Genomic DNA, 14,485 nt, shown 5'->3' on the forward strand with positions numbered 1-14,485 from the left:
TGTCATTGGAGATTACAGTTCAGCGATAATAGCAGGCTGTATTATAATAAAAGCTTTCAAGTTTGCCGCCGACACAGTAATACACGCATTGGCACTACACTCCGTATTCGGATGGAGCCTATGGTTACTAGGATCTATATGGGATTCGTTAACAAACTTCTTGTTACATTCAAAACAGAAACACGAGAAAGAAAAGGAGCAAACAGCCAGCAACCCAATAATGTCAAAACTAACCACAATCGACATAGAAGAAAAAGACTCAGAAGAAGAACCACCGAGGACGCCAAGACCAAGAGCAAGAGAATCGGGAACAAATAAGGTAGACATCGACCAGACAGACAAAACAATACAAAGAAAACTATTTCCATAAATTAGCAAATTTCCTTTCTCTCCCATTCCATTATCATGTAAAAAAAAAAAAAAAAAAAAAAAAAAAACCCTAACAATACACACTAAGAAGGAAAATTTTTTTTATTGAAATCCTTTTCTTCTACAAAGCCGTTTATAAATCGTAAACAGAAAGAAGTCCTTCAGGATGAGCCCAAGCGGGATGACACCAGTCGTCGGTAGGGTGGTCCAGGACGGCAAACTTCCCCTCCTGCATCCAACGAAGTCCCAAGTAGTCGAAATCGTCCGATTGGGGTTGGGATGACTCGAACCGGTCCCGGAACCAAGCACATCGGTTCTGAATCTTCTCGGCACGCCGGCGACGAACAATATCGATGGAGATAAACCCATCAATATTCAGTGATCCGGAAAGCTAAAATAAGCAAATTAATCAGTGAAATGAAGTAAATAAGCAAACAGATAAAGAAACAAGCATACTTACGGGAGATACGCGTATCTGCGATTCCACGTAGAGACGGACAAGTTTCAAAATGAGGGCTTTCAACCGCCCCACCGAGCACCACCGCACCAAGTAACCCCCGCGCAGATCACGCCCAAGATCAACCAGATCTTTGATGATCACAAGCCACATAAAGACATCGAACACATTCTGGAAAATATATATTTTTTAATATATTTAAATTTTTTCATGTAAAAATTTGTTTTCTCAAATAAAAGAGTCAACCAAATAGTAGAAATTAGTATTAATAATTTAAAAACGGTACTTACGTCCACGGGATAGCACAAAGAGTAACTAGGGTTACACATTTTTTTTTATTCGGAGACAAGAAAAGTCTAATATTTATATACGCGAAAGTACAAAGAGAAAGAAAGCACGTGACGATCTTCACAAAGGTACTCGGAAAAGTAGTAACGTAATTAAACAACTAAAGACACTAGACGGTACGAAAAACCCCCACGACTTAGAAAATACATCCCCATCCAGTCAGAATGCGCATAATATAACCAAAATTATACCGACAACCCGAAACAAAGAGTGAAACCACGCGCAGGAACTACCCCACTCTTACAAAATTTTTTTTTCTTTTAACGCTCCCCTCAGATAAAATTTTTTTTATGACAAAAGAAATAAAAAGAGAAATAATGAATAATTTTTTTTATATACAAAAATATTAAATAAACAAGGAAATATCGAACAAAAAGTTAATTAATAGCAAACAGCGATGAATTTAACAGATCATATAACACATAAAGAGCGAAGATTTTTTATCTGAAAATCCCAACAAACTTTTTTTTATCATTTTTTTTTTATTTTTTTAGTAAAAATTACAGCATATATACATAAGCACACCTACGTGAATGAATTTTTTTAAATTAAAAATTCCTTTTTTTTCTTTTTTCCCTCAAGGTCCCTTTTTCCTTCAAATACATAAATAAGATTTTTTTTTAATATAAAAATACACAAATTACCAAAATCAATTTAGAAACAATTATTTTCCATATTTTCTCGTCTCTCTCTATCATCAAAAAGTTTTCTTTCCTTCGGTTCACTCCCTAACGATACAAGAAAAATAAAGAAGAATAAACGATAGATCAGAAATTATAAATTCAGGTTGAAAACAAAAATAACTATAAAATAAAAAGAAGCACATCTAAAACAAAAAAAAATATGACGAGAAACAAATTTTTTCTGGAAAAATAATGACATACTTTTCTTACAGGAAATATGTTAAGAAGTCAAGATTTACCCAAGTCCGCTTAAGCTTATTATTATTATTGCTAGTGAGTTGGCGGCGATCTACGCCGCGCTTGACGGCGCATACGACTCCTCTCCCCTACATTCTTATATTTTTTACTTTGTGCTATGTACTCTTAGCGTTAGTAAGTACTACCACGTGCCATTACGTCTTGATAATTATTTCTTATTGCGTTGCAATTTATATTGTTGCATATCATTAATTATAATAAACATATTATTAATATCTTGATTGCTTAGAAGTTAAATAAAGATTTATTTACACTACTGGAAAAAATTAAGGGATCAAAAAAAAATTCCAAATTTTTCGGTAGTTTTCAACAGGCCGTAACTTTGAGAGAAATGGTCGTACAGGAAATAAAAAAAAAGGAAATTGTAGCTCCAAGTGTCTAGTTTTTGGATTAGAACTTCAAAATTTTGTAGCCTCCGCGGTTTCTGAGTAATCGTAGAAAAACCAGCAACAAAAAAATTCTCAAAATTTTTTTATTTTTTTTTTGGTCTACGGGCGTGGAAAAAAATTTTTTAGCTTAATCACCATAAGGATCGGATACTTTGTTCATTTAGCTTTAATTTCTTTTTTAAACACCCTGATACGTCCACTCCTCGCTGAGATATCGGTCTTCAAATGGAAAAGGATCTTTTTGTGTTTGATTATCGATATCTCAGCAACCAATGATCGCACAGAAAGTTAAAGGTGGGTTTCAAGAACTTGAATGAATTCCCCTTAACGACTGTCCATTGTTTTTTCGAAAAAAATTTTTTCTTTCCGTCACATGAATTTGAAAATGCAACAAAAAAGGGCTTTTAGTGGATTTTTGGAAAATCAAGCGCTGGATCGAAAATATTGAGGAAACCACTAATGTTAAGTGTGCCTTTTACAGTTCAATATGTCTACAAAAACCCTACAAAGAATCAAATTAATCCAGCCAGCCGTTTTTTTGTTTCACTTGATCGAATTTTTGAAAAAATTAAAGGATCACGTTTTTGCTCTGAAAAGCTCATAATTTTTAAAAATGAGAAAAAAATTGTTTTTTCGAGCTTTTTCCACATTTTTGTTCCAGAAAGTGGTTAAATTGAAAAAAAAAAAAATTAAAAAAAAAAATTTTTTTTGAAATTTTTTCTCTTGAAAAGTTTAAGAAAACAATTACCGCCGGCATTAGCGTTATCCAAAGCATACCACGTGGAGGTCGCGCGGTCGGATTTACGCTTCTGCGCGCGCGCGCGCGCGTGTGTGTGTGTGTGTGTGTGTGTGTGTGTGTGTGTGTGTGTGTGTGTGTGTGTGTGTGTGTGTGTGTGTGTGTGTGTGTGTGTGTGTGAGGTATTTCAGGAGAATTGAGACCCGGTGGCTCGTCAGTTCCACCGTATTTAATGACTCCAAACTCATTCTCTGAAGGTTTTTGTTGGTTCAATACCGGGTATTACCACCCCTGTTTTCAATAACGGCTCTCAAACGTTCAGCCATGTTTATGCAGACGGTAATTTGAGGCTGCGGAATGGTATTCCAAATGTGCTGAAGCGCGCGCTCCAAAGCAGCTAAGTTCTGCAAATTTGGATACTCTCTGCGCAACCGACGGCCCATTATGTCCCAAACGTGCTCTATGGGGTTGAGATCTAGACTCATTGCTGGGTGTCGCAACAATGTGATGTCATGCCGCTCAAAGAAGCGCCGGGTAATGTTGGCTGTGTGTGGACGTGCATTATCTTGCATCAATATGAACGACCTCAGATGTTGTCGTCTGCGCAGAACAATGGGCCTTAAAATTTGGTCGATGTAATGTCTAGCTGTCAAATTTTCGCGTACAATTACCAAAGGTGTTCTCAATTTCGTGAAACGCCGCCCCACACCATAACTGATCCACCGCCGTAGGCAACGACTGGACGGACAAAGTTCTGGCGAAAACGTTCTCCACGACGGCGCCAAACGAGAGGACGTCGATCGTTGCCATACAGATTAAAACGAGACTCATCAGTGAATAAAACATTTGTCCATTCCCTCAAGTTCCAATTTCGATGATCGTAAGCATACGCTAAACGAGCTCGACGATGTCTTGCTGTCAACAGGGGTACACGATTAGGATGTCGTGCGTGTAACCCAGTTTCACGAAGACGGTTGATGATTGTTCGAGAGCAAATGTTTCGCACTTGATGCCGTCGTCGCTGTTGCTGTTGTCTGCGATTGGGGAAGTTTCGAGCGACAATATTCGCATTGACGAAAGGTTGTCGTCGAACTTCTCTAACAATTGTTCGATCATCGCGGGCATTAGTGACTCGATGGCGACCTTGTCCGGGGCGACGATGATATTGATTCGTCTCTTGGTATCTGGTATAAGCTCGAGATACGACAGATTGACTTACACCCATCCGGATAGCAACTGCATGTTGAGTGTAACCTTCGTCGATAAGAGTCACTAACCGAGCGACTTCCACCTCCGATAAATGTCGTCTAACCATGATTAAGAATCAAAAGTCAGAAATTTTCAATTTTGACCAAAAAATTAAAACAAATTTTTTTAGCGCAGAGGGATTAGTTTTGAAAAAACTGTTGAATAAAGCGATTTGCTAAGGATTCACAAAAAGAAAAGAAAAAAAAACTCCGAAAAGCGTATGAAAAAATCGAAATTCGATTGGGGGTATTAACTTTTTTATTAATTTAATTAAAAGGAGATCAGTGGAATCAAGGAATGCAGCGGTGGAAAAGTGATAAAAATCATTGGGCGATGGTTTTTGAGTTTCCTTAACTTGTTAAAAAAATTTTTCCAAAAAAATTTTTTTTTAATTTTTTTCGAAAAATTTTTTTTTGAAAATTTTTTTTTGAATTTTTTTTTTTGAAAATTTAAGCACTTTTTGGAACGAAAATGTGGAAAAAGCTCGAAAAAACAATTTTTTTCTCATTTTTAAAAATTATGAGCTTTTCAGAGCAAAAACGTGATCCTATAATTTTTTCAAAAATTCGATCAAGTGAAACAAAAAAACGGCTGGCTGGATTAATTTGATTCTTTGTAGGGTTTTTATGGACATATTGAACTGTGAAAGGCACACTTAACATTAGTGGTTTCCTCAATATTTTCGATCCAGCGCTTGATTTTCCAAAAACCACTAAAAGCCCTTTTTTTGTTGCATTTTCAAATTCATGTGACGGAAAGAAAAAATTTTTTTCGAAAAAACAATGGACAGTCGTTAAGGGAATTCATTCAAGTTCTTGAAACCCACCTTTAACTTTCTGTGCGATCATTGGTTGCTGAGATATCGATAATCAAACACAAAAAGATCCTTTTCCATTTGAAGACCGATATCTCAGCGAGGAGTGGACGTATCAGGGTGTTTAAAAAAAGAAATTAAAGCTAAATGAACAAAGTATCCGATTCTTATGGTGGTTAAGCTAAAAAAATTTTTTCCACGCCCGTAGACCAAAAAAAAAAACTAAAAAAATTTTGAGAATTTTTTTGTTGCTGGTTTTTCTACGATTACTCAGAAACCGCGGAGGCTACAAAATTTTGAAGTTCTAATCCAAAAACTAGACACTTGGAGCTACAATTTCCTTTTTCTTTTATTTCCTGTACGACCATTTCTCTCAAAGTTACGGCCTGTTGAAAACTACCGAAAAATTTGGAATTTTTTTTTGATCCCTTAATTTTTTCCAGTAGTGTATATTATTAAATACAAATACTGGTGTAAATTAATTCACTTCCTCACAGGTTATTGAGTCCCAGTGCACGCTACCACAGCGTTTTGTGATTTTACTTATTAACAAATATAATAAATTTTGTGGAAGTGATTTATTATAAGGTAAGAGTATTTACAAACATTAATTTAGAAAATAAATTTAAAAAATTAAGTAAGAAGATAAGACGAAAGAAATAGATGAGTGAGTCATGCATGCACATAGAAGATAGAACGCAATAGATGCGTATTAACAGACGATGAATTAGACAACTTAGGAAAAACTGACAAATATTTATTTGCGTCATTAAATAAATTCATAGATTTCTGAAAATAATTTTCAGTATATTAGAATGTGACAAAGAGATTAACATTGAGTAGATTGTCTTTTGTTTTATGATGAAAGAATCAGTGAAGCCGGTAGGCGCGAAAAATTTCATGATGTCGGATAACAGCGTCATAATAATAATAACATATAAGAAATCACGTGTATTATTACACTTTAGATTACGATGTTTTAAGATGGTTTAGAATAGATTTTGGATTTAATTATGAATTATAATAAATTTTGAAATATAAATGTATTTGGACATGTCATAAATATTGATCAATATAAAATACATATCAGAAATATTTCGGTAACTTGAGATATGCGATGCTTGCGTTCGGTATCAAGTATCTTATAGTTTGTGAGGTTGTTTTGTTTGCATAATGTATCCCGAGTGTGTGCGTGATCAACCGCCTTCAACGTTGTCTCATTGCCGTGCGTGAAACTGTACGTTGGAATAGGTGTGCATACTCGAGGTGGTGCTGTGTAGATAATCAATCTTGCGTTTCAAATTGAAATGAATTGCAGTGCGTTCATTTTAATTTAGAAGCACGAAACAGAATTAACTATGAAGAGTATCTGGTATTAGACGAATAGAACTTTAGAATATTAATAATAAGAGATAGATGGAAATTATTAATTAGACGATAAATTATTAATTAAATGTATAATTAACTAAATTTAAATTCTGTTTCATAAAATCCGAAATAGATGTCAGAGTCGGAAGAAAAGGCTCAACTGGTCAACTATGACAGCGACGGAAGTTATGAAAGAACATCATCTAGCTTGGAGAATGTTGAACAAGATCCAACATTAAAGATCAAAATTGAAGAAAATATGGATACCCTCCATAGTCTGGCACAATTCCACAAGGGATTGTTTCAGGTGTCAGACAAAGATAATGCAGGACCATCAAAAGCAACTGACAAAAACAAAGATGAACAAGCGTTATCAGCTAAGATGAACAATTTTTCAACACCTGTCAAACCAGACCAGTCGACAAGTAAGTATTGACTATAGAATAATTTAGAAGCTGTAAACTAAACTAGAAGATACACTCTAAGAAGTATAAAAGTGTTTAAGAATAATTAGAGGAGGCCTATTTAGACATTAAGATGCTTAGATGTTAACAAAAGTCCAGATACTAATTAAGATTATATGTTTACAGATAAAGATGAAGGTATTTTAAATAAAACTGAAAATGCCAAGGCTAAGATTGTCAGTTGTGAAAAGATGATGATAATTGGCAACAAAGAATTAGAAGACATGAAGATGATGATGGTCGAGTCCAACAAACAGACTCGTGAGATGGCAGCAACACTCGGTAGAGCTGCAAAACGATTAGAGGAAGTCACTCACGAACTAGTCAAAGCTCTTAAGATGACTGTAGATGGACGAATAGCAGAACTAGATCGTGAGAAGGCTAAATTAGAAGCAACTAAGGTAAAAGATTCACATATAATTCCCAATATCCCAGATAGAATACAGTTAGACACTACAAATGGGAATAACAACATCACTAGAGAATTGAATTTGATTAAAGATGCATTACTATTAAATCAAAATAAAATCAACATTAAAAGAGAATACAAGTTAACTCAAAAATCAAATTATAATATTTGGCTTGATTATTTAAAATCAGAACTAACAAGTTGTGATTTATTAGATGTAATAGATGAAAATAATAGTAATGAAAATAATTTACCAAATTCAATAATTCATAAAAGAAAATGTCTGGTTAGAGATATTATTATTAATCATTTAGATGAAGATTATCATAAGAAAATTCTCGATATTCCTGAACCTATAGAAGTCTTAAAGAAAATCAAAGCTTGTAGAAAAGAACAAATAAATCTTACTTCAAGTTTTGTTAGAAAAAGACTGTATTCAATTAAGATGAAAAAGAATGAAAAGGTCAATGATTTCTGTGAAAGATTTGACCAGATCACCAGAGAGTATGAATCTTGCGGAGATGGGGAGCAACTAACTGAGCAAGAAATCAGAGCTGCATTTTATCAAGCCATAACTCCAATGAATCCTCAATTAATGTCTGCTGATTTCATCAAAAGGTCTCATTCAAAAGAGATGACAATAAATGAAATGAAATCTTTTATACTGCAGTTAGAAGCCGAGAGGTAAACTAGACAGACAGGGAACTAATAGAGTTAGACATAATGTGAATTCTATACCATATAAGAATGATAGACGTGATAGAAACTATAATAAGGTGATGAAGTTTAACAAAAATGAAAATTGTCATTTTGACAAAATTAAAAGATTTGGATGTATTGGATATATTAGAATTCCAAAACCAGAGCACAAGTTCAGCGAGAGAGCAATCAAAGCAGTCATGGTGGGATATAGACCCACAGGATACTTATTATGGCATCCAAATACAAGGAAATTTCTAGAATCAAGACATATTAGATTTAATGAAAAATTAGTGTACAAAGATGTATATAAGAATGAACGAATAGAAGAAACTGAAGATGAAATAAGTTGGAAATCAAACGAAAATGTACCAAACAATTTAGAAGAGCAAATCAACGAAGAAAAGGAGAAACCAGAACAAAGAAAAAGAGGAAGACCCCGCAAAAATCCACTAGATGTTAAATACTTAAATGAAAAGAAGAATTCATCAGAAGAAATTAGACCATGTAGTAGAGGTGAGATAAAAAGAAAATTAGAGTCTGAAAAGGATAAAGATAGAAAATTAATTGAAGACATAAGCTTTGTAAGAAGCGTAAATGTGTCAGAAGATCAATCAAAGAAGGATGAACAAGAATTGATAAGTTGTTTAATCACTTCGTTAAACAAAGAACCAATCAACTATGATGAGGCAAGCAATTCAAGTGAACGATGTCAATGGATGAGAGCTATCAAGGATGAACTGGATTCTATAACTAAAAATGACGTCTGGAAATTCGTAGATTTGGAAGAAGCAAGTAAAACTGAAAGAAAATTAAACATCATTGATTCAAGATGGGTATTTAAAAGGAAAGTAGAAGTAAATAAAGATGTACCTTATAAAGCACGACTAGTATGTCGAGGTTTCAAAGACAAGAATGACTATGACTTAAAAGATACATACTCACCAGTGTCTAGACTATCACTCATACGAGTATTAATCTCAATAGTAAATAAATATGACCTAGAAATATGTCAATATGATGTGAAAACAGCATTCCTTTATGGAAACTTAGATGAAGATATTTATATGAAGATACCCGAAGGTCTAGATGTAGATGAAAAAACAAAACAAACAAAGATACTTAAATTAAAGAAATCTTTGTATGGATTAAAGGTAAGTCCAAAGAAATGGAACATTAGATTTAATCAAGTGGTAAAAGAAATTGGACTCGAAAACGATTTACACGAACCATGTCTGTATACTTGGAGGAAAAATGGAATCATAGTTGTGTTGCTAATTTATGTAGATGACATTTTAGCCGCTAGTAATGATAAAACAAAATTAGATGAAGTTGGAAATCACTTATGCAAGAATTTTGAGATGAAAATTCTTGGTGAACCCAGGAAGTTTCTTGGAATTGAAATAGAGAGAAATAGACAAGAGAAATACATTGTATTAAATCAAAGTAATTATATTGAAAGTATTTTAGATAGATTCAAGATGACAGATTGTAATCCTCAAAACACTCCAATGATTACAAGACAGACTGAAAATAGATGCAAAAGAAGAAAACTAGAAGAATCAGGATCGTCAAAATGTGAACAATCATCAACTACTAGAAAGGTCCCATACAGAGAGGCAATTGGAAGTCTTATGTACTTAGCAAATGGAACTAGACCAGATATTGCGTTTGCTGTACATTATTTAGCTAGAAAACAATTAAATGCCAGCGAGGATGACTGGAAAAATGTTAAAAGAATTCTGAGATACTTAAAGGGTACTGTAAATTCAAGCCTAAAATACACAGGAAACTCGGATGAATTAGAAGCTTTCTCCGATGCGAGCTTTAGAGACAATGATGACTCAACTTCTTCAGGTGGATACATTATTAGACTGTTTGGTGACATAATAGCATGGAGAATTCACAAACAAAATTACGTTACGCTTTCGACGTGTCAAGCTGAATATTTAGCAATGAGCGATGCGTGTCAAGAGATAATATCTCTGGATAAAGCGATTAGATTTATTATTGGAAAAACACTATTTCCTACGACGATTTGGTGTGATAATAAGTCAGCAAATGACTGTACCAAAAGAGATGGCAGTCATAAACTTAAGATGTTCGATAATAGTGTAAATGAAATTAAATTAGAATTACTAGAAAGAGAGAAAACAGGTAATAGAAAACACATGGCAAACAGCCATGGTGATTTCATTAAACAATGCATTAATGAAAATAGAATAAGAGTTTGTTGGATATCTACGAAAGAGAACCTAGCAGATATACTTACAAAACCATTACCTGCAGAATCATTTAGATATTTAAGAGATAGAATATAATTTAAGATATATAAGAATGAACCTCAACATCGAATATATAGAAATACAAAAAAATAAATAAATAAATAAATAAATAAATAAATGAACATTTAAGCTTCACAGCGATAGCAAAGAATTACCGATTCAAGCAACAATAATTAAATAAATAATCATAGATTTTATTGTTCACAAAGTACATAAATTGTTTTTAGCCAAGAAAGATGATAATAATAATAATAAATTAATAAATTATAAATAATAATATAATACATAATAAATTGTAAACTAAATTTTTTTTTCTTTCTGTTCAAATGACAGTTGAGTAAAATACAAACTAAAAAAAAAAATAACAGAGATAACGCAAACGAACATGTATTTTCTTCCAAAAATAAGAAGATTATTGTCATTAAGGTTTTAAAGAACTTTAAAAGAAAAAGATAAACATAAACTTAAACGTAATATATAAGTAAAAACAAATAAAAGAGGATCATTGTCATTAAGGTTTCAGAAGAACTTAAAAATAAAAATAATAGCCCTATAGCAGGTAAAGCAGTTATCGGAGAACAGCCGGAATATCTCTTAACCCACAAGGGGCGCGAGCCTACTGAGAGGGAGAAATCTCCTAAAATTTTTTTTTAATATAATTTAACGCGCGAAAAACATATTTTTTTTTCTCATAAGCATAAATTGAGATCAATACCACCTAAACAACAAACGGGACGTTTGTCTAGAGGGAGGGACGTGTTACGTCCCCACCTGCATTCGCAGATGTCTCTGATAGCGAATACGCGCGCAAATTTAAACTCTAACAATTGTACAATAATTTCATAAATATTCATTTTTTTATAAATATAATGTTAAATGATAAGTAAAGAATTCCAAATGTTAAACATTAAATACTAAGAAAATGATAAGTGAAACTCAGCCAACACCTGAGTAAACAGATTATTTTTAAGTTCACATTAACATTTTCTTTCGAAGAATGTTAATGGAAAAACTAGAATGATTCAACAAGCAGTAGAACAAATAAGTTGTTTTTAAGTTACCATTAACATTCCAACAAGGAACGCTTAATGATAACACAAATGTATAATAAAATGTAAAGGGAAACTAGAGTACAGTACGCGGCAACATCAGAAAGTTTCACGAAAAGAATGTCCTAAGTCAACAACAAACAATTACGTGGACTAGACTCTGGAGTGGCATCAGCCGATGAGCCAGCTCACCCTGATGACGCAGGAAGCGTGAACTCTAAAGTCTAGAACATTCTATATTTTCGAGAACCTGATAAGCAACCCTACTCCTACAAGGGCGCGTCCCTTGGGGAGTCTATAAAAGCGAGCTGCATCGGGAACTCGAGGCCTTTTTCATAATATCGTTAAGCAACTAAAGAATGCTCTAGAAACCGATAAACATTACACTGTACGACGGTTTCCCTCCGGGTAGTTAAATTGTATCGCATTACTAATTAAATAAATCGGAGACTATTAATTTCAAATTAAATCAGTTTATTTCGGAGGAAACTCGAGTCCACCTACTGACGACACTGGAGGTCGTCCCATCCTAATTCTCCAGACCCCTTTATATTATTTAGTGCCGGTTCTTCTCAAACCGCGCGGTTACGAGGACGTAACACACCCACGCTCCTTTACACATGTTCAAATAAATATTACTGCGCATGCGCGAGCATTGGATAAATTTATTCGGATTGTTGAATATGTAATACAATATAATAATAAATAATAAATAATAATAATAATAATAAATTTTTTCATTAACATCTTTTATCTATGATTATTTTGAAAAAAATATTAGCATAACGGTGCTCTTCTAAGTGATTTTCTATCTCGACAACATGCGTTTCCGCCTTTAATCACTCCAAATTAAAATATCCATTATGGTGGAAATTTGTGGAGTTTATGGAGGGTAGAGGTATCCTCGGATATCTCTACTCTCCATAATAATGTGAGCAACTTTTTGAATTAATATGATCGCGAAACTAATTTTGCAGAAGCTGATCGTTGGGTAAGTGGTTAAACAACTAATTTTTATGTTATTGCGTTTGTTGCCTCTTAATTTGGAGCATCTTGCTTATAAGTGTTGAACCAAAAGAAGGCATATTAATGTAATTCAATTGGAATTAAATGACACTAAATTTCATTTTAAAAACCCATTTTATCACATCACTATCCAGGAAAGGAAATTTTTCTTATTATCTTAATAATATAGATTAAGAAAAATAACATGAGCAATTATAAAGATTATTGAATATCTAGATAGGATAGGAAAGTAGATATGTGATAATTATTCAGTATCAAATGTAAAAAAAAATTCCTTGAAGAAGAACTTATAAATCTCTTTAACTGAAACTTTTTTTAATCTATTCAATAACTTATTATAATAATTAAAGTTATAATTTATTTTATTATTAAGACAAGCAATTGAGGATGAAACAATATTTAAAAATTATTAGTCTATCAAAAAATCATCGACAGAAAATCGTTTACGATAAACCAAAGTAATGGAGTTTTTTAATTAATAATTTCGATGTCATTAGATAAAGTAATTTAAAATAGTTGATCTTGTATATTTTACTGTTACTTAGTATTATGTATATTTTTTTTGGTAATAACGTTCCTTCTATAAGTTTTCGATTAAAAGAAAAAAATTATGTATTCTTGAAAAAATATATTTATATATTTATTTAAGAAACCCGGTAAGCCGGTGATGTGAGGAATTTCTCAATAGAATTACATTTTTCTCACTCCATTATTTTTTATTCAAACGCCGATCTTTGAGATTTTTTTATTGGTTTTGATGGGATTATGTGCAAAGAACCAAGAAATACAAATAACTCAATTTCGCAAAAATGTGACTTATGAGTTTCTTAAATAAATGATTCAAATGCGAAACTCGGATAATATAATAGAGAAATCTTTAAAAGTAAATAAAAAATTACAGTCCTTCAAGTATCATTTGATGTTTTTTTTTTTTTTTTTTTTTATAGCTAATTTAAGTCATTAATTTTCAGAGATTTTAAACCACAAAATTTATTATTAATTCTTGGTGGAAGAACGCTAAAAATCTGCGATTTTGGTACGGCTTGTGACTTGAATATGACAAATAACAAAGGCTCTGCAGCATGGATGGCACCAGAAGTATTTGAAGGCTCGCGTTACATTGAAAAATGTGATATATTTAGTTGGGGGGTGATATTGTGGGAGATATTGGCCGGTCGAAAACCATTCGATGATATTGGTGGATCTGCGTATCGCATCATGTGGGCAGTACATGTTGGACAACGACCACCTCTTATTGAAGGTTGTCCCAATTGAAAATTTAATCACCAGGTAATTTTTGAACCTTTTTTTTTTAATTTTTCTATAAAATGTAAGAAAAATAAATAATTATAAAACCTTATAGGTGTTGGAGTAAACGCCCTGAAGAACGAGCGTCAATGGACTTGTCTAGCTTCATTCATCAGCGGACTTTTAGAACAGTTGAATAACAGTATGTCTGAAGACTATGAAGAAAATTATGACGATAACGATGATGAAATTGATCAAGATACTATTGTTGTTTCGTGGGATATGTCTTCTAGTCAAATTAATGGTTATCAAGTGAACGGCATTAATAATGATAGCAAAATTGATTTATCAACTACAACAATTAAAAACAATACAAAATAGTCAAGAATTTAGGGATTCAAATGTTATTGATAACTTTCCACAAATGAAACCAACAAGTAATAATGATAATAGAGATTCTAATAATCGATTTCAACCACTTCATATTGAATGTAATCCTGTAAGTTTTCTTTTTTTACATAAAATATTTTTTCATGTTTAATTTTTTTAATTTTATTATTATTTTTTAAGAATGCTTGGGAGTTAACTACGAGTACAGAATCGTTGTGGGAACTTCAAAATACAGCTTAAAAACA

At 32.8% G+C, this 14,485-nt stretch overlaps 3 protein-coding genes across 4 annotated transcripts; 2 read left to right on the forward strand and 1 right to left on the reverse strand.

The window, feature by feature from the left end:
- Positions 1–493: 493 nt before the first annotated feature.
- Positions 494–2,580, reverse strand: LOC141532276 (uncharacterized). The gene is made up of 3 exons (XM_074250553.1): positions 1,117–2,580; positions 830–997; positions 494–760 (listed from the first exon to the last, which is right to left on the reverse strand). The coding sequence occupies exons 1-3, from the start codon at positions 1,153–1,155 to the stop codon at positions 503–505; spliced, it is 465 nt and encodes a 154-aa protein (XP_074106654.1). The 5' UTR covers positions 1,156–2,580; the 3' UTR covers positions 494–502.
- Positions 2,581–7,029: 4,449 nt separating this feature from the next.
- Positions 7,030–8,265, forward strand: LOC141532238 (uncharacterized). Its single transcript, XM_074250481.1, has 2 exons — positions 7,030–7,095; positions 7,261–8,265. Exons 1-2 carry the CDS (start codon positions 7,053–7,055, stop codon positions 8,229–8,231), a joined length of 1,014 nt encoding a protein of 337 aa, XP_074106582.1. The 5' UTR covers positions 7,030–7,052; the 3' UTR covers positions 8,232–8,265.
- A 3,824-nt stretch (positions 8,266–12,089) lies between these two features.
- Positions 12,090–14,483, forward strand: LOC141532356 (mitogen-activated protein kinase kinase kinase 7-like). Of its 2 annotated transcripts, none has more exons than XM_074250668.1 (4): positions 12,090–12,567; positions 13,574–13,892; positions 13,966–14,349; positions 14,421–14,483. In XM_074250668.1, the coding sequence occupies exons 1-2, from the start codon at positions 12,530–12,532 to the stop codon at positions 13,875–13,877; spliced, it is 342 nt and encodes a 113-aa protein (XP_074106769.1). In that variant the 5' UTR covers positions 12,090–12,529; the 3' UTR covers positions 13,878–13,892; positions 13,966–14,349; positions 14,421–14,483. The 2 variants fall into 2 exon arrangements, 1 of the variants encoding a protein (XP_074106769.1); XR_012480079.1 differs by lacking the exon at positions 12,090–12,567 and adding an exon at positions 13,425–13,485.
- The last annotated feature ends 2 nt before the right edge of the window (positions 14,484–14,485 follow it).

This window comes from Cotesia typhae, unplaced genomic scaffold (genome assembly GCF_013202065.1).
Source record: "Cotesia typhae breed Kobodo isofemale line unplaced genomic scaffold, CoteBio_Ctyphae contig_59, whole genome shotgun sequence".
Taxonomy (NCBI): Eukaryota; Metazoa; Arthropoda; class Insecta; order Hymenoptera; family Braconidae; genus Cotesia; species Cotesia typhae.